The following is a 24,231-nucleotide window of genomic DNA, read 5'->3' on the forward strand; positions in this document are numbered from 1 at the left end:
TTGAAAGGTTCAAATTTTGTCAAATGACAAGATGACCAAAATAAAAGTTGTAGATCTTGACGAGTTGAACAACTTTTGTATTCATCACTTTTACATCTGAAATCATTTAGGGTTTTAAAATTTGGTTTGAACTTGTCAAATTTCAAATTTTAAAAACATTGTCACATTCAAGTTTGATCAAACTTAAATGCTGAAGCATGATTTTAGAAATTTTTAGGAAAAAAAACCATCACATCCAAGTTTTTTACGGATTTTTCATTTGAATTCATTTAATAACCGAAAATTAAAGATGAAAGTTCTCAAAAATTCAAAATAAAAACACCAGAGATATTAATAGGCCTAAACCCTAAAATCGGCCCATTACTGTACTTGGTCCATAATTTGTTGGCCATTGATTCATGATCGAACAGCTACCATGAGCCAAGGAAGTATAAAATAGGGTCACCTCGAACCCTAACCCTCATCCTCTCTCATTTCTTCCCGTCACCAGCCGCCGCCGCCGCCCCTTTTCTTCTCTCCCGCTCTTCTCTGGCTGCAGCGCACGGCCGGGGCACTCCGCCAGAAGCAGCGCGCCCCCACGCTCAGATCCTTCAGGAGCTCATGGCCCAGGCCTCCTTACTGGCGGTGGCGCTCGTGCAAGCACGACCTCGCGCCCCTCCTCAAGCACGACCTCGCGCCCCTCCTCGAGCACGACCTCCGAGGGAGAGAGGCGGGCACGAGCTAGATACGAGGCTTCCTGGTGGTGGTGCCTGAGCAGCAGCCTGTCATGGTGCGGGATCCTGTCCGTGGAGGTTGGGCAACACCAGATCTAGTGCATGGGCATCAGGCTCCTTTTTATCCCATCCGGTGAGCAGCTTTATCACTAATTTTTTCTGAATCTGACATTTTCCAGCAGCTTGTGTTCAACATCTCAGTCTTTTCTGAATCAACATTTTTCTCATCTCAGTCTTCAGCAACCAGTGCGGGTGGCGCTAGATGCAGCACCAGTGCGGGCGGCGACGGCGGCGCTGGATGCGGCCACCATGGGCGGTGCGCTACGGGCGAGGCTCGAGCAGCGAGCGGCCGCCATCGCCGTGTGCGAGGACGCCGAGGAGCAGCAAGTGAACCTCGGCGCACCTGCCGTCCCAGGTAGGGATCCAGCACGGGTGGCCAACATCTAGCGTGAAGCCGTGCAGATCCTCCGCCTCGTGAAGACTTGAGCCTGTACATTGATTGTTCCAGCTCTCTCACACGTCATGTTCAGTTCTATCATATAGATAGTACCTGTGATCTGTGAGTAGACTAGTAGTACATGTGATGACCTGCTAAGGATGCCGTATGATGACCTCTGGCTGAAAATGTACTAATCAATTAGTGCTATCTTATTTTGTAGGAGCCTGAATGCTTGACCAAAGTAGCTTGTAGTATGCACGCTGATTTTCTTTCTTTTTCCACCGGGTCTCTTGTTGAGCTTGCTGGAACAGCATAGTATCATTGTGAATTGAATTTAGCAGTTCTTGTTTCATGAGCATACGCTGATAGCTACTGGCCTGCATTTAGCATTTAATGATTATCTTTGAGAAAATGGACTGGTTTTGGTATATTAATATAATCTTTTGTTTCATGTACATATGCAGACGAAGTTGAAATTGCAAAGAAAACTTAGAAAAAAACAGGCTGAACCTTAACTCAAAGTTTATTGGATCTTCATGCTCGCTGCCGAAATCCTATACATTTCTGGTGGTTTCCCTGTTTGCTGCCTACAGGCTGGACCTTAGCCACTCATTTATTCCTATGATATATTCAGTACTATGCTTTCAGCATATAACATTTAGTGCTAATGGTCAACAACTATTGGTTGCTTTAACTTGTATACTCAACAGAAATTAGTCATTATTTGAGAAAAACTAGAAGATGTGTGATGACTGATTATTAGTAATAACATGCTGTTTGAGTTATACTTGTCAACACAGCAGCAAGAGTCTTGCCTGCTTGACTAGAGAATGAAACAACTTAATTTGCTACCTAAAAATGGTTCTAATTTTCTTGTCAGTAAACTTATAAAGTTCTTATGTAGTAAACTTTCTTGTCAGTTTAGTACTTACAATAAGTCCTCATGCTTGTCATATCTCTTTGATCATTGAGCAGAATGACTAATAAGTTGTCAGAAAAGTTTCTTTGGGGGCATCATTAAAATCAAGCCTATGAAGTAAAGAAGATAGACTATGAATCATATCCCCTTCCCTGTTGCAGCTTTATGATTACAGTACAAGCTTTTTTTATGAAACATATCCTTACTGCATTGAACCTGGACTTGCTTATTTCTCTAAACTCCGAGTTATCTAAGTTAAGTGCTTATGTGCATTGGCTGCTATTAACTATTCTCTAACTGAACCTGTACATGATAAGTAATAGATGATTGGGTTTGTTGCTCTATAATACTTAGCCATTTTAAATTTGGACAATGAAATTGTTTTCCACCAGTTCATAAGTAATAGATGATTCAGTTTGTTGTTCTATAATACTTAGTGATTTTAAATTTGGTTGAGTAACAGCTATGTCCACATCTAATAGGATTCACATTTTCCTTTATCTGAAGCAGGAATAGGTGGAAGCATAGATTCTTGCTCAACAGGCCTCACTTGAAGCAAACCAAGCAGCACATGTTTGTATGTTTGAACTTGTGTGATGAAACCTGGAACTAGTGTGATGTTTGAGCCTATAAGCAATTGTGTCTTCTATCTTTTGCTCTGGAATGTATGTGGATGATGGCTTGGCTGATATGTATGAGCTGTGATGAGATTGCTGGAAACATCTATGTGACATTCGTCATTTAATTAATACATATTGCTAGACATACTTGCTAAATAATAATCCTATGTTGTTGACTTCTACTTGTATTCAGTTACCTGACAACAAATAAATGACTCATGATTGCAAATCACTTTGGCATCAGTTTCTGTCAATGCAGCATAGGTTTTTATTTTTTAAAATACATCTTGTGTGATATTTCCTCCTCAAATTAATGCAATAAGTATCAACTAATGATGGGTCATTGCTGTTTCAGTCAAATATGGAAGCTTTGAGGACAGAACCTGTTGTTGAAGGTGAGACAGCAGTGTCCAGTGTGTAGGTTGTGTCCTAGGTGCTCTCCCAGAACAGCTCAAACCTTTTCCTGAAGAGTGTTGGCATTAAACTAGTGCCATCCTCCAAATCATCATCATCAAATGAAAGCGAGCTTCGGGAGCAACTAGCAGCTGAAGCTACGGCTGCTGTACAAGGTGAAATCGATGAACTCAGGAAGAGAAGTGAAGAAGCTGAGGAAAAGCTGGCGAGGACACAAAAGGAGATGGAGGAGTACAAGAAGCTGACAGAGATAAACAACAAGGCAATGGAGGAGAACAATGCGCTACTCAAGCGTATCTTGGCCATCAACAATGCTTCTTCGACATGAGCGCTGCTCGTAGCTGCTGGTTCATTAAGCAAGAGGTCTGCTGGTGATTTTGTTTATGTAGTAACTTATGTTGCAGGTAGTTGGTAACTTTTTATTATTTCTTGTGATGTTAATGTGAACTGAGATGAAACTAGTAGTTTAAATGTGATGTCTAGTGAGTTATGTGAACCGAGTTTAGAATTGTTGATTAAATTGTTGGTCATTGAAATACTGGATCTGTTAATTTATGGAAGCTTTTGGTCATTCCAGTATTATTTGCATTCTGTAATGAAATCAGCATGTGCACTTGTGATGAATTATCTGACCTTTCTGTGACGATTTGGTAATTGATTCTGTGACGAATTTCTATTTACTTCAGTGACGAAAATGAGAACCTATCATAGCAAGCCTTGTGGCCCAATAAAAAGTGGACACGTGGACCATCCACATCACTGGCCACGTCAGCTGCCACATGGTCGGACACGTCATCTGCAATGTGGACGCGCCACGTGGACAAGACACGTCAGCTGCCAGCGTGGCAGACGTCGTCTGGCCGCCTAACAGACGGCAAGTCATGACGAAAAAAGGGCTATATCAATGACGAAAATATATCGTCGTAGAAAGAATACACTTCTATGACGACGGCCATTTCGTTATAGAACAAATGCACATCTATGACGAAAATAGACGTTTCGTCACGGTAGGTAAAATATGACGCGCATTCAATGACGAATACCATATCGTCACAAATTCGTCATAAAATAATATATGTGACGATTTTGGAGTCTTCAGTGATGAAAGAAGAGCATCATTGATGTACACATCCCTAGTAGTGTTTTCCTTCCTATTTGGATGATGCCTCCCCTTATGTTCCTGGACATAGTGCCTGAATGCCCTGTTCCAATGGTTTTAGCAAATGCAACTTGTTAGTATCCCACATTGAACCTTACAAGTATGTATACAAACATAGTAGCTAAAATGAGGATTGTCAATATGTATACGTCTTGACAATCGCTATGAAGTCTTTGTATGTCTCGACTGGGAAATCTGCTGAATCAAAGACCCATGCCATGCTATGTGAGAGCCTGACGCCTATGCAAATCCAGTGATCGCTGCATGAATTTAGTCATAGAAGGAACACATAAGCTCTTTTGCATCGAACAAAGTATATTGAACAAAGCTAAGTATACAGTCGAACTTACTTGAAGTGGTATGGTATCCATATATTATCGTGTTGTTGGAGATTTTTAAAACATAGGGCAATGTATGCCGCAACCTTGAGGGACTCTTCCAATATTTTCTTGTTCCTGATGTCCTCTTTCTTCTTAAGTGTCTTTTCAGCTCCTAGTTCTTTGCAATCTAGTTTCCACTCTTTAGGGTAATTAAAATTTGTTGATGCTATAGGTGAAGGGTCTATATACCCGTGTTTTAGAGCTGACCTCTTTTTCACAAAGTCCGCTTGCATTCTACAAATCATGGCGCGGATTAGTTACAACAAAATTAAAAGATTACATTCATATCATATCGAGAGGGCAAGGACTTACAGGCACCAAATGCGAATTAGATTCATTTCCATTCGTCCGAGGTGGAAGCATGCTTGGATATCCCTAAACTCAACGATAATTTGCCCACCTGGGGCTCTAAATGTGCCGGCAGGGATCCATGCTTGTAAGATTTCTAGTTCTGTTATCTGAGCACGCAAGTACCAATCGTGGAACATTCTCATTCCACGTGGCAAGCACTGTATGACTCGGTTTGGTAGGAAGTTCTTGCCTTTTTCATATTTATCCGGGTAATCATTTGACCATTTGAGGTTATCAACAGCTGGATACTTGTTAAACCCTTTGTGCAGTTTGCTAGTGGTGCCCTCCTCAGAAGCTGGTGCTCTGAATTCTTTTACTTAGTTCTTAGGCTTGAACTGGTCATGGGCCATCCACTTGTGCACCGACGAGACGTCATTAATGCCCACATACGATGGCCTTATCTTGATTGGGATTTTGTTTCGAGCTTCCCATTCGGGCACGTCCTTGTCAACCTATGCATCACCTGCTCCAGGGGCCACTTGTCCTTCACGTATCGGCTGTTCACGAGGCAATTGCTGTTCATGAGACACTTATTGTTCATGTGTTGGCTACGCTTGTTGAGAAGGATGTTGCATCTCATCATGCCTTTGCTCGGTACGAGCTGGAGAAGGACGTGGCATGTCATGATGCCCATGTTCGATACGAGGTGGAGAAGGGTGTGGCATGTCATCATGCCCTTGCTCGGTACAAGGTGGAGAAGTCTCTAGCGTGTGGTGGTCATGGTCATGGGCCGGTGAGTATACCTCCCCGTCCTCGATGGGTCGCTCCAGAGGATGAACTTCAGTCGGAGTTGGCGAAGACTCGATCAATACAATGTCTCGTCTGTGCCAGAGGATGAACTGGTTCATGACGTCTCCGAGTAACACGAGCCCCTCGAGAGTAGGGTGTTCTATCTTCCAAGTCATGAACTTGGGCTTCACGGTATGCACCTCGACCCGAGTGTAGTCCTGCGGGATGTCCCTATTGTGCCACGTGCCGCCCAGAGGATGTGCCACGCCCGTTGCCACCTCAATGATCACGTTTTGCCTGCCCATCGGAACCACCAATTTGCAACTGGTTGGCGCCCATATGCGATCGACGGGGGTTCTGGTTGCATTGGAACCTTGACTGCTGGGAACATCCGGAGGGCTGCCAACTACCGCCAGTTCTCCGGGCGGCCCCATTGGTGTCTGTGGCTCCATCGAAGACAGTCCTTTCTCCACCAACATCTTTTCAACTAGAGCCTTCACTTGGCGCTCAAGATTAGACTCTCGGTCTCTGCCATGTTTCTTGTACATGTGCCTCTCCTTTATGAATCCGTGCTTCCAGGACATCCTCTTCCCTAGCCCCCTGGTGCGTCCTATGTGCTCGGGGTTTTCCAATGCAACGGTAAGCTCGTCCCTCTCTCTGGAAGGGTTGAATGCGCCCTTCTCCTTATCTTCAGCAAGTTTTAGTATCTTTGATACTACCTCTTTGGTCTCCGGCTTAGCAAACTTGAGGCTACTACCGGATGAATCCACACTCCTCACGTATATCCACTGTTTGAGGCGTGGCTTCAACTTCGGCACTTCCGTATTCCTGGCAGCTTTGACCTCTGCGTCCATCTTCCTAAAGACCTCTTGCTTGCCAGCGTAGCCACTGGGGCCTAGACGAGGGTAGTGTTGGTTCTTCTTCGCCTGCTCGCTGTTATGGGCACTGAGGGCCAATGATGCCTCTAAAGTCTTCTCAGCCACGAGCTCCTCCCATTGACTAGGAGTTATGTTGCCATACTCGTGGAAAGGAGTTAACTTCTGTTGGATAAAGTTCTTGTTTAGATCTGACCGCCAACGTCGGAAGCTCTGTCCCATTATCTTAAAAGCATTTTCTTGTACCAACTCGTGCGTTCCCTCCGAAACCTGAAGTTCTGCTTCAGCTTCTCCCATAGGTCTACCTTTTGGCTCATAGGTACAAGATTCCAGCCATGGATAGCTGGGTTCAACTTATCTCTAACTACAAACCCGATGTGATTACGGAATTTCGCCCTGTATGTATATGGCTCAAGGATCTGCCCGTCTGGCCCGACCTCCGTTATCACATAGCATGCCTTGTCGTGATATTGGTTTGGCTTTCTAATCCCCCCTCGTTTCCTCTTTGGCTGGGCAGTCTCAGTCGTGGTTGTGTCCTGAGGTTGTGGAGCGGAGGCCTCATTGTGAGTATCTGTGGCTCCTTCCTCTGATCTCCTTTGCCCCGCTACGTATTGTCCGGCAAGACGAGCCGGAGGCCGACGTCGTCTTTTCAGAGGTTGAGTAGGGACGACCTGTGTATACGGCAGGTCAAAAGTGTTAGCAGAGGTAACATATAGCCATAGCATTAGCCAAATTTACAAGCTACTAAGGCTTTATCCGTACCTCGTCGTTCGGATCAAAATCCTTGTCCAACTCGTCCTCCGTTGGCCTCCGTCTGGGTTCTCGTGCGAAAGGATCCTCGGGACTTACATATCCCCCTGATGAGGTGTCGTCATCCTCATCCTCATCCTCATCATCATCCCCTTCTTTGCCTTGGGCATCCTCTCCGCCTTCTCTTCCCTGGGCTCCCCCCACCGGATCCTCATCATCGACAAGGTCCTCCTGAGTAAGCATCACTTCTAGACCCTTTTCTAACTCGTTATCGAACTGCTCCTGGGTAAGCTGGTCATCTAGTTCTTGCTCTCCATGGGATGACTGCTCATCATTCACGGGGCATCGGGATGCACTCTTTGATGTTCGCGACATTTCATGCCTTGTTCTAAGAGATGCAAGAAAAAAAGTAGTATAAGTAGTAGAAGTAGTAGTACTAGTGGTAGAAGTAGTAGTACTAATAGTACAAGTAGTAGTACTAGTACTAATAGTAGTACTAGTAGTAGTAGTACTTGTAGTACAGCCCCAACAACTCTAAACACACAACACCTAAGTGTGCAAGCTCAGGGCATGTCTGGTACTGAAGTGATGGGTACTGAAATGTAGAGTTTATCCTAGAACCATAGAGAATAACTTTCAGCCATAGAATCATTCCCCACAGAATCAAGAGTAGGAGGAGCTCTACCAAACAAGCCCTAAGTCATAACTCGACTCGTTCCACTACTATGCTATAGTCCGCATAAAGTTCAGATTCTACTTGCATCCATAGTTGCATATGCTGTATGTATTTGATTAGTTCAGTGAAGTCTAATAAATGTAGCTATTAATTATTATTAAAATGGGCTAAGTCTTGATAAAGGATTCTTCGTGCAGATGGTAGCATTTTGTAGCGGCATATAGGCAGCAAAATTGGTTGACAAGACGGGTTATAATGAGATCCCGATACTTATAGGATCTAAGATGAGTGATCACCGTTGTTTATCAATCTTTTTTCTCATTTAAAATTCCTCTCAAGTTTATTTCCATTTTTTTCACAGATTGGTGTTTAGTGTACTTTTAAGGTATCAGGATGACTACAATAAAATCACTACAGACAGATGCTCAGTCGGATAATACATTTATCTAGTTAAGGACCACTGTTTCTCTCAAAAATTGCATGTGCATCATTTATCGCTACACATGATTGCATCTATATGCTATATATTGAATAATTTTACCAGCTTATTTCCCAAATTATAGTGTTACACTGAGTATTTGCCGAATAAAAAATCTAACATGTAGTATACTAAGGATTCATCATTGGTCAAATATGCAAAGTAAAAAAATGGAGAAATACGATTGTAGGTCAGTTCCCAGGCACAGGTTTGGTTAAATGATGAAACAAAAGCATTTCTAAATCTAAAAAATATAAGCTGTGAATGTGATCGCTTGTGCTACACTTCTACTTTGGCTGTGGCTGCAGTAGCTGCTGCTGATAGTCTGCTACTGCTCAGCAGCTTACATGTGTGCAGCTACAGCTACAGCCCAAATAGCACATCCGAGCAGGCTAACATTTAAATAACTCATTTAGTCCTTACATTTGAGGAAACCAACTTTTACAGTAACTATGGGTTATGAAACAATGGAACTCACGTGAGATAGTTTGACACACTTTTGCTGCACCCAGAAATAAGCTTGAAGGCTTCCAATGCACAAGCAGCAGATATAATTGCATTCGTTGAAGCAATGGCTGGGATTATATTTTTTACAACACCCTGAAATTCACAAAACATTAGCCAGTACTACATATGTCAGTGTCCTAAGAATAGACTTTTCAAGTAGAAAGTTATGTGTCACATCAAAAGCTGAATTCCACTGTCAAACTAATGGAGAATTTGAACCAGTAGGCATATCAACTAAACACAGAAGAAAACTGACAAGAGTATAACACTAACAAAATAAAGATTATGATTCACTAACAAAATAAAGATTATGATTCCAGATACTAGTATACATCCAGAGAATATTTTTCTGACCTATTCAAAAAATGGCACAAAAACATTTATGATAAAGAATTCGATTCCATTATGCGGAAATTAAAATATCAAGTGCCGACAAGTAGAAGCATGATTGTCCGAACCAGGTAAACTACGCACCAGGTAAACTAAAACAAAGGTAAACTACGCACCAGGTAAAACATGTAGAAAAATAAATCTTTTTTGTGCACAAAGCAACAAATAAGCATATATGCAATGGCACTAAAACCAAAGATAAACTGTTAAACAGGAGAGATTATCCGAACCCGGGTAGATGGTAGAGTATATGCAGTTAACCAGTTACCATATTGTAAGACAAATATTTAAAACATAAGTCATTCCATTACTTAATGGAACTTAAAGAAGATATACGCCAAATTTAGAACCATTCTTATACTGACCTAGCTTTTTATATGACTCAAGCTGCCATAGAAGATGAGCTATTCAGCAGTCCATTTTTCTTAAATACGCAGGCCCAAATTGGTCCTCTTAGAACATAAAAATTAAATAGAACAGGGTTGGATTGTTTAACATATTTACATGCAAAAGAGATTTAATGCCATAAATTATGACTCCAGGGTAAAACTCAAGTTGGTGCACTAGAATTCATCTATTGTTGCAAAATATCATAAATTTGAAGGTCTTTAAGAATGTATTCTGGAAGGTATTAGTGGCCAAAGGTATGCATCAAAGACCTTGAAAAGTCAAATGTTACAAGTTTTTGTGACTGGAGGTAATATCTAAATAAATGTACTGATAAATAGCTGGACTGTGGTTATAGCTGAGTGATAGTGTGGTACTACATTTCTCTGCATTTTATATTGATAAGCAGGCGGTGTTTCTGCTATGCTCACTAAAACATGTATTATTTACTCATCAGTTTAACACACCATGCACTCTACAGTACTGTGGGTGCTGAATGCCCTGGTAGTCCCATCTTTTTTTTTTCTTGTCTAATGCTAGCTGATCACCACCTCTCTTGGTGACAGGATAATGCTATGCTCACTAAAAGTTTCTTGAGGAAAACCCAGACTGGAACGACAAAGTTGTTCTACTGCAGATTGTTGTGCCAACAAGAACTGACGTCCCTGAGTGTATGAGCGCTTTCTGTGTTCTCCCCTTCATTTGCTAATACTTAATGCAAGTCTGCAAGCATGTGTGCAGCATAGAAGTTTCAGAAATATGATTTGCTTACTTGCATGAGTTCTTAATTTACAGCTTGATATCTTCTATATGAAATAAAATTCCCTTTTCAAGTCAGTTGCAGTGAAATTATATTATTGTCATAGGAGGCTTTATTTGGGTATTTATTTATTGCATCTTGTTTAAAGTTCCTGCTGTACAATATCCATGTTTACTCTGAATAGTGAGACAGACAATCCTACTGCATTTTTTTGAATGCTACTGCATTCTTTATTTTGTAAAGAGCTTACTCAACTTTCACATTCTGAATCGTAAGCTCTAGGGATTCAATTAGTGCAGACATTAGAGTTTTGAAAGATTCCGTGTGCTTAAAATGTTTTGACTCTTGGGGATGCAGTGTCGTCCTCACAAGGGTGTTTTCAGCGACTTACATAGGGCTACTGCACTAGATTAGTGGTTAGATAACATCGTGTTACATCATGCATAATGATCTATTCCCTTTATTAGATGAAAAATTAGTGTGGCCCTAGAGTATCTGCAATTTCTAATATATTTGTCTAAAAAAAACATGTCCACAATATTACATTTTTATTAGCTTTCACAGAAACCTTTGTGGATATCCAAAACAAATGTGACCAGATGAAGCACTTTGTATGCTGCGTGCAAAAAAAAAACCATTATTATATTTATGTTAATGAATGTACATATAGGCATGCATTATTATATTTATGTTAATGAATGTGACCAGATGTACATATAGGCAAAAAAAAAACCAAATTAAAGAGGCCCACAGAGCACAAACAAATGAAATTAATCAAGAACAAGGATCACGAGAAGTATAAAAGCAAGAACTGCGACAAGCAACCTAACAGCGGCGACTATCGGAGCGCCGGGGATGAGGGCGGACTGACCTCTGACTATCGGAGCACCGGGGATCGACGGCTGCGAGATCAGTGGCGGAGAGGGGCGTCGAGGTCGGAGAGGATGGTGAGGATGGGGCGGGGGCAGCCGCACGACGAACCCTAGCCGCGCGCCGTGGGAGCAGACGGACGGGCCGCGCCGAGGAGCGCTCCCAAACCCTAGCCGCCGTCGCGGCCTGGGGAACAGCGGTTGGGGTCAGGGAGACGGTGGAGGAGGCGGTGGAGGGGTCAGGGAGGGGCAGGCGACGGCGGTGCAGGCGTGGCGGTGTAGGCGGCGAAACTGGGCAGCCTGACGGTCCAAGTGTGATTTTGCCCAAAGCGATTTCGCCCAAACCGACGGTCACATGTAAATACCTCAGAGCCGCTGTAGGGGCGGCTGAGGTTATAAGCCGCCCCTACAGAGCCTCAGTAGGAGCGGCTGGTGATTCAGCCGCCCCTACAGTCGAACAGTAGGGGCGGCTGGTGGCAGCCGCCCCTACAAATGGGCACTGCAGGGGCGGCTGGTGATTGAGCCGCCCCTACAGATCAGCCCCAACTGTAGGAGCGACTCAGGTTACCAGCCGTCCCTACAGTGCCATCTGTAGGGGCGGCTGGGCTGTTGGGGCCCGAGGACGCCCACTATAGGGGCGCCCCCAACCCTAGCTACCCCTACAGTAAAAATGCCCCCGTTCCTACCGTACGAATCTGGCGTAGTGGGGCCTGATGAGATCCATACAATACAATATACGGAGTAACCTCGTAAGGTAGCAAGCGATTATTCAGGGTAGTATGCTGCACGTACGTACACACGAGTGATAGGTACTGAATCCGTTCTAAATTATAGTTCATTTGATTTGTTTTTTTGACTCCAAGTTTGACCACTCGTTTTATTCAAAAATTTATGCAAAATATCAATTCTGTTGTGGCTTGCTTTATTAATAAAATTTCTTCAAGAATGACTTAAATTTGATTATGTTTGCACAAAATTTTTGAATAAGACGAGCGGTCAAACTTGGGGGTCAAAAAAAAGTCAAACGAATTATGATTTGAAACCGAGGGAGTATACAGGAGTTCTCTATTTTCCGGAACACGCAATCACTTACCAACAAGGACTTGATAATTAGCGTATGTGCTTTGTGAAGTGCTTATGTTAGTTAGACAACCGCTTTAGCGCTTGCTCTAGGTTTAAGATTAGTGTTTAGTTAGGTTTGCATATCTCTTACCATAAGGTGCTTGCACACACGTGTTTGTACACTAGAGGGGCTTGTAGTCTTACAAAACCACACCAACTGCGTTTGTGGTGTGGCCGCCACTATGTGTATGTACCGGAGGGAACGAGGCCCGTGGCAGTTTGGCCGGAAGCTCGATAGTGAAGACGGCGAGGAGAGACCATCTCGGAGACCCACTTGCACGTGGAGAAGGTCCCGGGGCTATCCACGAAGTTACCCGACCTGGAGCTTGACCCTTGCGAGGGCATCCTTACGAGAGGCTTCAACAAGGACTAGAGCGAACCTTGTGTGCTTCTTGATACCTTAGTAAAAATATGGGAGTCGTCGACGGGAGTTTGCATCTCTATCTCAAATAAGCTTTCGCATTTTGCTTTGGTTTTGTGCTTTACCTTCCTAGCTTAGTTAATAGGTTAGGATTGGAACCTACGTTTCATAACTCTTTGCCGTAAAGATAGCAAATGTCGGTGTTTTCGGACCACCGACGAGTAAATTTGTATTTGCGTGTCTAGCTCGGATGGTGTGCTCGGAGGCCACAATAGTTTATACTAGTTTGGGCGAAACGTCCCTACATTCAGTTTGTTACTGCTCGTGTTATCGGCACTTGGTTTGCAGTAGGGGTTACAAATAGGCGAGAGAGGGAAATGATCCCAAGTCTCTGGTGAAAGGAGTGAACGGGTGCTGAGAGCTAGATCGCTATTCAGCCGTGTGCTCGTATCGTGCTCTTGTGTTTTTATCTCGTGGTTCGGTCTCGTCCGGATCTGGATCCCCCTTCCTGGGGCGCCCTGCTTTCCCTTTTATATGCTAAGGGAAAACGTGAGTTACAGCAGAGAAAAAGGAGAAGAACGAGAGAGAAGAAGGCTTTCAGGATCGCCGGGTCCTTTTTCTCCTTTATCCGGGTCCCACCGATCTCGTAGATGTCAACAGGGATGGCTTCACGTCGCGGCCCTGTTCGTCACTGACGCCATGCACATGCGTCATCTGTCGGTCATGGCTAAGGCTGGATAACGAGCTGGCTCGGCTCGGCTCGGCTCGGCTCGTTCTGGCTCGTTAAGATAACGAGCTAGCTCGACTCGGCTCGTTATTCTAACGAGCCAGAAAGTCAGCTCGGCTCAGCTCGTTAAAAGCTCGAGCTGGCTCGTTAAGCTCATGAGCTAGGTATAAAAAATACACAAAATATAATATTTGTATTTATCTAAAATTTGAGAATAATAATAATATAAAAGAAATGCATCTAGACCAGTTACCAGTCAATTTATAGGGTCTAGACCAGTTACCAGTCAATTGTAAAGTGCAAGACATGAAGTAATACAAAAACTAATATAAGTTTTGATACTTTTTTCCTAGAAGTTTGGCTCGTTTAGCTCGCGAGTGGCTCGCGAGCTGGCTCGAGTTGGCTTGTTATAGCTAACGAGCTTCGAGTTTTTCGTCTAGCCTTAGTCATGGCGTTCCATTCCGTCCCAGCGAACGTCGTGGTGAACTGACGCGCCTGTTATCGCAGAACCGACCAATTTATAAGAGTACAAGTACAATGGCAGCCCGTAAACGGTCGCACTGTCATACTTGAACCCATATAAACCCGATAGTCCGTCGAGTACCACGACGGGTCTCGATAAACGATTTACAACAACCAAGATCGTACATAATTCAACAAACATGTCACATATTTCATAAAGTTCACAGATATATTTCCATCATCAGAGTAGGAAACAAAGTTATTACAAACCAAGTTTAATGGATAAAAGTGGAAGCAAGTTAAGTTTAAAAGTAGCATTTGCCAATATAGTTTGATACAGTGCCAACATATGATCACAGTCCACAAAAACATGTAGAGGGATTAATAAAGAAGCCTGCCCAAGGCTTACTCCTCATCCACAGCGGGGTAGAATCAACTCTTGCAATAACCATGATACACAGTGCCATCTGCAACAATGGGAAATAAACCCTGAGTACGTGAAGGTACTCAGCTAGACTTATCCGTCATAAACCAGAAATAAAATGACTCCAAGGATCATGCAAGGCTGTATAAGTGGATGTAGCTTGACAACATTTTGCATAAAAAGCGATTAACTCAGTTATACAATTATAATTATGTTATCAAGTTAATTATGACTATCCATCTCTAAATTAGCAACTATCCTATGCCAAACATGTGGTATATTATTTTAAGAGCATACAATAGTAACCATAGCAGGTATTGTAATTCCATGTTTATTCGAACCATCATATTCCATAGTACAATTACTACGATGTTGGGGCTAGCCAAGTTTCTCACTATCCGGGAGAGATGACGATTTGAATCGATTTCAACCAGTTGGAAATTTATTCCTAACACAAACCCAGGCAGACCAGATCAACGGTCACCTTAGGTCACCTTTGGTACAACTCAAGTACACATTTCGCGAGTTCGCCCAGCGCCGCACAATCAGGGACAACCAAATGCCAGGACGTTCAGGCCCAGCCTACCCTTGGGCTCAGTCTGGCTCCCCGCATATCCTTACTACCATCCAGAGTGCGCACTTTTATAGAGCGAGGCCCGGTCTAAGTTGAGCTACTCGGCTTCGTGGTCGGAATGAGTTATCCGGTCAGCTAAGTGATAGGCATGCGTTTAATCTTGTCAGAAGTGCCAACAATGGTACGGTCCTTAATCGGCACAGACGGAATCACATGAGTCAACCCACCATAGACTCCTCCCGGCCTTGATTTACTTTTTTACCCCATGGTTCTTTTCCACGATATCAAATATAGCCAACCGTGCTTCGGTATCCACCTATATCTCGCAGGTGACAAGAAATCACCCGACTTCTACCGATCTAAGCATGGCTAAGCATATATTCGATCCTGGACCTATACAGAGTTAAATGTACTTTTTGGACAAGGAATTTATATGCATCAGTGGTTCCAATCAACTCTTATAACCTAATGCATCAATCATAAAGAATTCAAGTATTATTTTGTAAAACACTGGGAGACTTAGAATGCTCCGGGGCTTGCCTTTCAGAAAGGAAGTGGGGCAGTGATCAGAGCACTCCAGAAGCTCTTCTGGGTTCTGCTCCTCTTCTTCGGGAACTGTGGCTTGAGGAATCTCCTGCTGGTCCCCTTTCTCTCCTTCGTTGAACTCCAGCAACGTTATCTCCTCTGTCAATCCAAGATGCATGAGTATGGCATAAGATATTGCGAATGCATACATGCTGACCAGTATAATATGATGATACATGATGAATGCATTCTTGTAAGTATTCTTAATAGTATGGTGCTAAAGTAATAACAAGTGCATCATGTTCTACCGAGTATGTGCATATCTCTTCTTGATTATTAAATCAACTACTTCAACAATTCATTGACTATACCATAAAACAGCAGCTACTTGTTTTACTCATAACTGAAGTTCTACTTATCCAAATGTGGTGATCCTAGACTTTCTGGAAAGCTTATAAAATTATCTACAATTTTCTTTTAATACTCTCACTGTGATTCAAGAGTTATATTAGGCAAATAAATCATTCAATCAAATCTGTCCAGAAAGTAAACCTTTCGGACAGCAAACTTGTAACAGCTAGAACTCAAAAACCCTAAGTCCTATGACTGTGCAAATTTAACACAAGGTAGATTAGCAAGTTACCTACAACTTTATTATTAACAAGTTTTACAGTAGAGACCATTATCCATATGAAATCATCCATACAATCAAAACTATACGTGCAGTCTTGTATTTGAATGACAAAGCGATAATTAGTCATTTGTATACAATCAATGGATTCTAAGCCTTACCATTGACATCAACAGTTATTATGCATCATAAGAACCATAGAAAACATTATGCTTAATCACAATCTAATTATTTAATTGCCTTTCTTAATTTAATTAATTAATTAGGGTAAATAATAAACATATACCAAAGGTGCATCATAAATTCTCAAAAATTTACAGTGGCTTACTAGTGCTACCAATAGACTACTGTAAACGTTTCATGCCATTTTACTAAGTAAAACATCCTATGCAAAAATGACAAGGCATAAAGGCTTAAAATAGCATAAATAGAAAACCCTAGTGAAAAGTGTCAACCAATAGATTTCATATTTTTCTTAGCATCCATATGGTACTAGGACAACCTCCAACAAATTTCATGAATATTGGATCCATAAATAATTTATAAAAATTCATACAAGGATCATCTAATTATAAAAGAAAAATCTATAACTCAAAATCTACTCATGCACTGGCCCTCAAATTTTTATCAAAGCTTATACTTGTTAAGAACAGCTTACCACATAAATTTCATAATTTTTGGAGCACAAGAACTCTAGATATAAATTAAACAAGTTTACATACATTTGAAAATACATTTCAAGTTTCATTTTAAATCTTTCGGAAACTTTACTACAATTGTTAATATCATATTTTTCATAAATACTACACTTCCTAAGGAACACTACAAAATTTGGTTCATAAGATTTAGACATCTACAACACCACTTATCATTTTTCCAAGTTAGCATGAAAAACTGAAATAACTGAGCTATCCTATAACTTCACAGTCACCGACAACCCGGACCCGCTGGTCAGTCGGCCCCACAAGTCAGCGAGACAAAAATAGAGCTCGGCGCTGAATCAACGCGAGTCGACCGCAGCTCGCCGCCGGCGAGCTTTCCGGCGAAGCCAAGGGCACCAACATGGTCGACTAATCACCCCACGTCGGATGGTCTAGGTGGTGGCAGTGCAGATGCGGCAGAACGGGCTCGTCGCTGGCCATGGCGGCACGGCGGCGCTGCTCTGTGGTGTGCCGGCCGTCACCGGCCATGGCGAAGCCAGGAGAGTCGCGCTACAGAACCACGGCTACCATGCGACTATGTCTAGGCGGCCTAGGCGGCTGGAGGCGCTCCGACGAAGCATGGCCACGGCAGCGGCCATGGCGGAGCTCCGGCGAAGGCGTACCCGTGATGGCGCAAAGCGAAAAGCAGCTTACCAAAGACGTGACTGTGGGCGCTGCAAGGTGGGAAAGGTGGAGAAGGGTGAGGCAGAGCTGTGAGTGCGGCCGATTGGAGAATGGGGCGGCGGTGAGCGCGGGCGAGCTCGGCGGAGCGGATGCAACGGCAATGGTGACGGCGGCTGCTGCGGTGGCTGCACTGAGGCGAAGGAGGAGGCAGAAAAATGGAAATGCGAGCGCGGGGATGGAGCGGGCGAGCGTTGGGGTGATAAAGGCGCTCACTGGGTAGGGCGCCGGTGACGCGCGGCTTTGCTTCCGGCTCCACGCGGCGGCCCAAGCCTGCTGGCGGTCGACCATTGAAGGCCGGCTAATTCAGTCATCAGTGTTGCGAACCGAGCCTGACAGCGTATTTTCAAGACGACATAACTGCTAAACCGTAGCTCCATATTACAAATGACATAAATGGAATTTGTAGACTTATGTACCAACTCCATTTTCTCTTAAAGAATCGTGTGCTAACTCGCAACCAAAATCGAGTTATATCCTCCCAAAGTCGACGCGACCAAACTGTCAGTTAACTCGACTTAGAAATTTTCTCTAAGTGCTGAAAACAAGGAATCGATGATTCTTGTGAGCCTAATTCAAGCATGTTAGGAGCTAAACCAGTCTATGACCCAAAAAAAAAGTTGTTCCTCTTGCCAAATACTACAACTTTGCTTCAGTGACCACCTCCATCCAAGGTCTCTATGATATAGTTCAAACTTGGTCAAACCTATTATATTCCAAAGATGACTTATACATGAACTATGACTTAGTGACCAATTTAGCCCTAGCCATGAATACCAAAGTTGTTCATAATGATCTTCTAAACATGTTTAAGCTATTTGTAAGGTCACACAATCATTTCATGAATTGGTTACACATAGAGCTTCTCAGTTCAACACACATAGCATCACTTAAGTACTTGATTAGACAATATGATCTTCATGAACATTGTTCCACTAGTCATCATAAGTGTAGCTAATATGTTTTAGTGACTCACATTCATCATTTACATGTATTCACTCATGATCATATGCATAGATACAAGGAGACATGAAATAACAAGCATGTTTCATATGTTTCAATCAAAATTTTCAATTGTAAAAGCTTAAATATGAATGCTTGATGCTCATGCTCATGCAATGCAAGTCAATTTATGCAAGGCTAACACCTAGGGTGTTACACCTGTCAACGTTCGTACGAGGGTTAGGCAGAACAGCACTGACACGCTCGATGCTGTTCTTGATGTGAAACCTTAGGTATAGCCCGTCATGGCCACAGGTTACATCGAGGCATGCCAGTCTCTTCCCTGGTGTTAGAGTTTTGACCCAGGTTCATACGCTTGGAAATGGAGTGGTTGGTGGCAGTATGGGTCCCCGTCGGGCGAGACGGAGCCCGCGGCCTTGGGGTCCGGCGAGACGGAGCATGAACCCAAGGGATCGGGCGAGACGGAGCACACGACCTTGGGGTCAAGCGATACGGAGCGCGAACCCAAGGGGTCGGTCAAGATGGAGTCCGTGGCCTTGGGATCGGGTGATACGGAGCTCTCACCCGAGGGGTCGGGCGAGACAGAGCTTTCACCCGAGGGGTCGGGCGAGACGGAGCACGAACCCAAGAGGTCGGGCGAGATGGAGCCCGCGGCCTTGGGCAAGACCCCCCGGCCTTGAGGTCGGACGAGACGGAAACCGCGTCCTTGGGGTCGGGCGAGACGGAGCCCGTATCCAAGGGGTCGGGCGAGACGGAGCACGAACCCAATGGGTCGAGCGAGATCTTTTAATACGTCTTGCTCCATCCAAGGAAGTCAGCGTGAGCGCTAACTTCTTTGCTTTGGGTATCCCTAATATCGATACCCGATAGCAAAACACCTAGAAAAATCTTAGTTGCACTTTTAGATAAATTATTTCTTGCATAGATTTTGATTAGGATAAAAATAGAGGCCATATAGTTTTTAGAAATAGATTTTAAGTTGCCTCTAGTCGGCTAAACCAATTAGTTTAATTTACCCCCTCTAATCGGCTCTTTGTTGCTAATAACCCCGCACTCCAACCACCATCCAGACCACACCCCAGCCACTGTCTACCCTGTGCCTCGCCTGCATGGAGAAAGGGTATTTTAGGGAAGGTCCGCATGCATGGATAGAGGAGCCATGTGAAGCCACTTTTTTAATTTTTTGGCTCTCGTGGTGACTTTTAGCTCCAGAGAGCACACCCAAGCGGAGCGGAGCATTGTCCCTCGACCCCGTTTGGTTTGTGGTGACACATGGCTGCTCGCAAAGCTGCTCTAGGAGCGCTACGAAAGGCACCTAAATAAGCGTATACAAATAACTTATACTCCCTCTGTTCAAATATAAATCAACTTTTGGAGTTCTCCTAAGTTAAATTATTTTGTATTTTACTAAATTTATAGAAAAGAGCATCGATATTTTTGACATCAAACTAATATCACTGGATATGCTGTGAAATATATTTCCATAATCTACTTATTTGATGTTATAAACCCTGTTATTCTTCACTATAAAGTTAGTCAAACTCGTGATAGTTTGTCTTAGGGTGATTCTAATAGTTTTCTAAGTCATTCAAGACACAATCTAATGGAACTTACGAATTGCATCATCTGTTTTCTATTGTACATCTTGGAATCAGAAATACCATGATCGGACATACGCTGCTCTCACTCAAATGGATAGGTTTGGATATTTATCTAATAATCATTTCATGCCTCTTAATTCCTCTTAGGATGGACTCCGATCCACACCCACTGCTAGAAAAAAGGATTTTCAGAGGGATAAAATCCATTTTCAGAGGTAGACAGGTAGCCTCTGGCAAATGGTCACTGCTAATCGATATTTTTAGAGGTGGAATCGATTAACAGAGGTCGGCACCTTAAGATGCCCGCTACCTCTAACAATATGTTCATTTGCGAGTATATATAGACATCTATTTTTCTTATTAACATTTCGTAAACTCTTGTATTCAATATTGTAAGTGTTTCAGAGGTGTTGTTCAAGATATTTCATCTGTTCTAGACGTATGTTGCAAGCGTTCTGATCCAGATGTTGCACATATGTTGCAACAATATGTTCCAAATATTTTAGTTGTTTCAGTCTTATGTTGCAGTACATGTTTTCATGTTCACAAGTTGCAAGTATTTTATCTGATGTTGTATGTGTTTCACACATATGTTGTAAGTGTATGTTTTAAATATTTCATCCGTTTTATTTGGATGTTGCATTAGTGTTTCATGTTGCACGTGTTTCATGATGTTTAGAGAGTCAAGGGGTGTAGGGAGTGATGATGGCATGGCACGGACGTCGAAGAATGGGCCGCGGTGACCTGGGGGCGGCGGATGGGGCGCGCATTGCACTGGTGTTCGGCAGACGTGGCGCGCTGGGGCCGGCGGTCGGGGCAATACGGGGGCGGGGTGCGCGTGCGAGACAGGGCGAGCGGCCTCGAATCTAGGCGGACAGGGCATGCTGCGCGGGTGAGGCGAGCCGTTTGGACGCTTGGGCGCTGCGACGGGTCGAGAATAAAAATCAGTGCACGGGGGCCGGCTACACGGACGTTCCGTCCAGACGTCTGGAGGCTAGTTTTTTTTTTTTTTCTTGCAGCATCTACCAACATACGACCATTGCACCATCAGGTCTATAAATAGAACCATAGTAAGCCTTAAGGCGCTCATATCTCATCGCCTCAACGAATAGTTATACGTTCTCTGCAGCTAGCGACGATCCAGATCCAGCGAGACGGCCGGCGGCGGCTGGGAGAAGACGTCATGGCCGGAGGTGGTCGGGCTGAGCGTGGAGGAGGCCAAGAAGATCATCCTCAAAGACAAGCCCGACGCCGACATCATCGTGCTGCCCGTCGGCACGCCGGTGACCAAGGATTTCCGCCCTGACCGGGTGCGCATCTTCGTCGACACCGTCGCCGAGACGGCCCATGTTGGGCAGTTACCGAGCTCCGATCCCTTTTACTCCAGCCACAACTGAATAAAAAAATATGTATAGTAAACTCAAAAGAATAACTCACAGAAGATGCCATGATCTATCATGTACCCTGTTCATGCATCTTCCGAATGGATCGGGATGTGTGTTTTACTTTGAGCCTCTTTGAGTCTTTGGCATGGGTCTTGCAGGAGCTGTGCCAAACGTATGTTTTGAAAAGGGTTCTGCATTGGGAGTCGGTCAAGAGCTGGAGCCATTTTTTGCCTGCGCAGGAGAAGCCTACAAAACGAGCTTCGCGCAGCTCCTTGATGTGGGTTCACGTCGTCTAGTGCGAAGGAACCGTTGTGCCAAACGTTTTCCAGAACGGCTTCAGCTCCTCCAGAGGAGCCAGAGCCGGAGCCATTTTCAGATAAGCCAGAACCCTACAGGCTATTTCTATGAATGAATGAATGATACCATATATCTATATCTATATCTATATCTAGTAATAAAGAGACAAAATTTCTATCATTTTAGATTTTCGTCCAACCTAATCATGGTGTTTGTGTTGGGTTCGCGTTCTTTTTTTTCGTTTCCGTCTCAGTTTCTACTTCCGCTGCCTTTTATTTTATTTTATCTTCTATCGCATGTTTGGGTTCCGTACCTGGGGGTTTGGTGAAAGTGGCGTCCCCGCCCCATGGTGATTTCCCGTAAAAAAATTTTGCCATGTTGTCCTTGCCGTGTTTTATTTTTTTATTTCTAATTTTCTGATGAAGTAACTGTTTTCCCCTACTAAAATAGAGAAATAATAAATACAATATTGGGATCTTTGAAACTTCGATCCTTACTTAATAATCAAATATTTCTATTACTAAGTAGTTAGTTTCAAATAGAAATAAATCATTATTATGACATGAATTAGCCGATGGCTTAACTAATTATTAAAATGTAAACTAATCTTGAGCAGTTTGTAATCCAATCTAATCAAAACAAATATTTCTCCAAGCTATCCGCACGTAACAATGCAAATATCTAACTTGTCCGCATATACCGGTGTAACTTTCAGTAAAGGCTGACACGTGGAAACCGAGACATGATGACAACTAACCCCTTGATGAATTTAATAAAATGTTAAAATTACATATTCTTATGGATCCTTAAAACAAGTCACGGAACTTTTATATCTAACTCTACCAACACATTGATAGTAATAAAAACTAAAGTTTATAATATATTTGCGAGTAAATATTTTGTGCCTTACAATAATAAAAGAAAAAAATCTATCAAGGTTGTATTTTAATTCAATACATAATTCATAGGAAATTGTCGTATTATTGTCAATATTAACTTAAATTATGGTTGCCATGGTCTATCATAAAATAAAGTATAGTGTTTAAATTTTATAAATAGATAAAAAATAGATATGTAACAGTGTGATCCTTGCTTATATTAACAAGCCCATTCGTTTATGATTGCTGCAGCAACCACTCACAACATCAAAAGTAGCATCTATACAAAATAAGGTGTCGTGGGCACTGCAGTTGTGCAACAAGAGAAGCGAACTGGCTGGACATTTGATAGCTTTTTTTCTCCCGTTGCAACACACAAGCAAGTTTGCTAGTTATATACTAAAGTACAAAATAACAACGCTCCGGCATAACATGGTTTGATCCGACTTATATGTTTCAATATAAACCGGGGCTATGCTGAGAAGGGCAGCCAGAAAAAAAAAACTGCAAAAAAACACGAAGACCAAGCAAAATGAACTTGAAGTCGACAAATATTACCTGAGCCTACCCGACCCAAACCTATGTCCAAGCGTGGCTATATATATTCAACCCTAACTACTCATAAACCCAGACGACCATTGATCATTGATTACTCAATGTTGACCTTTGACTAGTGGGCCTTACCTATCAATGACCTTTCCACCATGTCACATCATGCCGACATCATCATGACACATGGCACACAAACAGAATGCCACATGTAACACTCTTATTTAAGTGGAATTTAATCCAATAACAAATTTTATAGGAAAATAGGAAGAATAGGACTTCATCTTTAGAAAATCATGACTAAATCATTTTAATTCATAAAAAAATATGACATTTGTAACAATTTTTTTTTCTGAAAATGAACTCTACAAAAGGTGAGTGTACTTGGATCTTGTGATTTTATCGATAATTGTTTCTTTGTGTGCTTTCTAAAGTAGCTTACAATTATTTATTTTTACCAATTTTTGTGTTGATACCACTGGAGGAGGACGCTGCTAATCTAGAGTACACGGAGGACTTCGGTGACAACCTGGCTAACAACAAAGGTGTCATATCCCAACTATAGTTATAGAACCTAATTAGGAATGCAATTTGAAATGCTAGAGCTTTGTTACATATTCTTGCTACTAGTATGATAGAATTGACTGAACCATACCTTGTTTCACATATTACCCTGGCTAACCTACTATTAGCTTAGACTATATGCTTTGCTTATTGCATGTATCGACACTACTCTACCTCATCACGAACTTGTCATGGATAGACCTGAAAATGGGCCACCCAACCCGACCAATCCAATTTGACCAACCAAAAAACTCTGACATGACTAATGCATTAGGTGAGCTCAGGCTAGGATTTTCGACTCACAACAACCATCGGGTCAGACACGGGCCTTAATTTTTTACCCAAAACATGACCTAATCCCAGAAACATA

At 42.9% G+C, this 24,231-nt stretch overlaps 2 protein-coding genes and 1 long non-coding RNA gene across 13 annotated transcripts; 1 reads left to right on the forward strand and 2 right to left on the reverse strand.

Moving 5' to 3' along the window:
- Window positions 1–468: 468 nt before the first annotated feature.
- Window positions 469–3,676, forward strand: LOC136519924 (uncharacterized). 11 transcript variants are annotated; one of them, XM_066513409.1, is made up of 4 exons: window positions 469–846; window positions 947–1,128; window positions 2,579–2,648; window positions 3,047–3,676. In XM_066513409.1, exons 1-3 carry the CDS (start codon window positions 767–769, stop codon window positions 2,623–2,625), a joined length of 309 nt encoding a protein of 102 aa, XP_066369506.1. In that variant the 5' UTR covers window positions 469–766; the 3' UTR covers window positions 2,626–2,648; window positions 3,047–3,676. The 11 variants fall into 11 exon arrangements, 8 of the variants coding, with proteins under 8 accessions (XP_066369506.1, XP_066369560.1, XP_066369687.1 ...); XM_066513463.1 differs by having other exon boundaries at window positions 2,579–2,644; XM_066513590.1 differs by having other exon boundaries at window positions 2,582–2,648.
- Window positions 3,677–4,227: 551 nt separating this feature from the next.
- Window positions 4,228–4,744, reverse strand: LOC136520444 (uncharacterized). The gene is made up of 3 exons (XR_010775247.1): window positions 4,615–4,744; window positions 4,414–4,524; window positions 4,228–4,307 (listed from the first exon to the last, which is right to left on the reverse strand). It is a non-coding gene; the product is annotated as an uncharacterized lncRNA (long non-coding RNA).
- A 2,076-nt stretch (window positions 4,745–6,820) lies between these two features.
- On the reverse strand, window positions 6,821–9,400 carry LOC136456842 (uncharacterized). Its single transcript, XM_066456835.1, has 3 exons — window positions 8,982–9,400; window positions 7,362–7,737; window positions 6,821–7,270 (listed from the first exon to the last, which is right to left on the reverse strand). Exons 1-3 carry the CDS (start codon window positions 9,119–9,121, stop codon window positions 6,821–6,823), a joined length of 966 nt encoding a protein of 321 aa, XP_066312932.1. The 5' UTR covers window positions 9,122–9,400.
- Window positions 9,401–24,231: the final 14,831 nt, after the last annotated feature.

The sequence above is a fragment of the Miscanthus floridulus genome, chromosome 1 (genome assembly GCF_019320115.1).
Source record: "Miscanthus floridulus cultivar M001 chromosome 1, ASM1932011v1, whole genome shotgun sequence".
NCBI lineage: Eukaryota > Viridiplantae > Streptophyta > Magnoliopsida > Poales > Poaceae > Miscanthus > Miscanthus floridulus.

Coding starts and splice junctions, on each gene's coding strand:
- LOC136456842 (XM_066456835.1), bottom strand. CDS start 9,121: ATGTTTTGTGAATTTCAGGGTGTTGTAAAAAATATAATCCCAGCCATT. Junction 7,738..8,981: donor AGTGTGTCAAACTATCTCAC/GTGAGTTCCATT, acceptor TGCATCTCTTAG/AACAAGGCATGAAATGTCGC. Junction 7,271..7,361: donor ATTTTGATCCGAACGACGAG/GTACGGATAAAG, acceptor CCGTATACACAG/GTCGTCCCTACTCAACCTCT.
- LOC136519924 (XM_066513345.1), top strand. CDS start 767: ATGGTGCGGGATCCTGTCCGTGGAGGTTGGGCAACACCAGATCTAGTG. Junction 847..946: donor GCTCCTTTTTATCCCATCCG/GTGAGCAGCTTT, acceptor TTCTCATCTCAG/TCTTCAGCAACCAGTGCGGG. Junction 1,129..2,578: donor CGGCGCACCTGCCGTCCCAG/GTAGGGATCCAG, acceptor CTTTATCTGAAG/CAGGAATAGGTGGAAGCATA.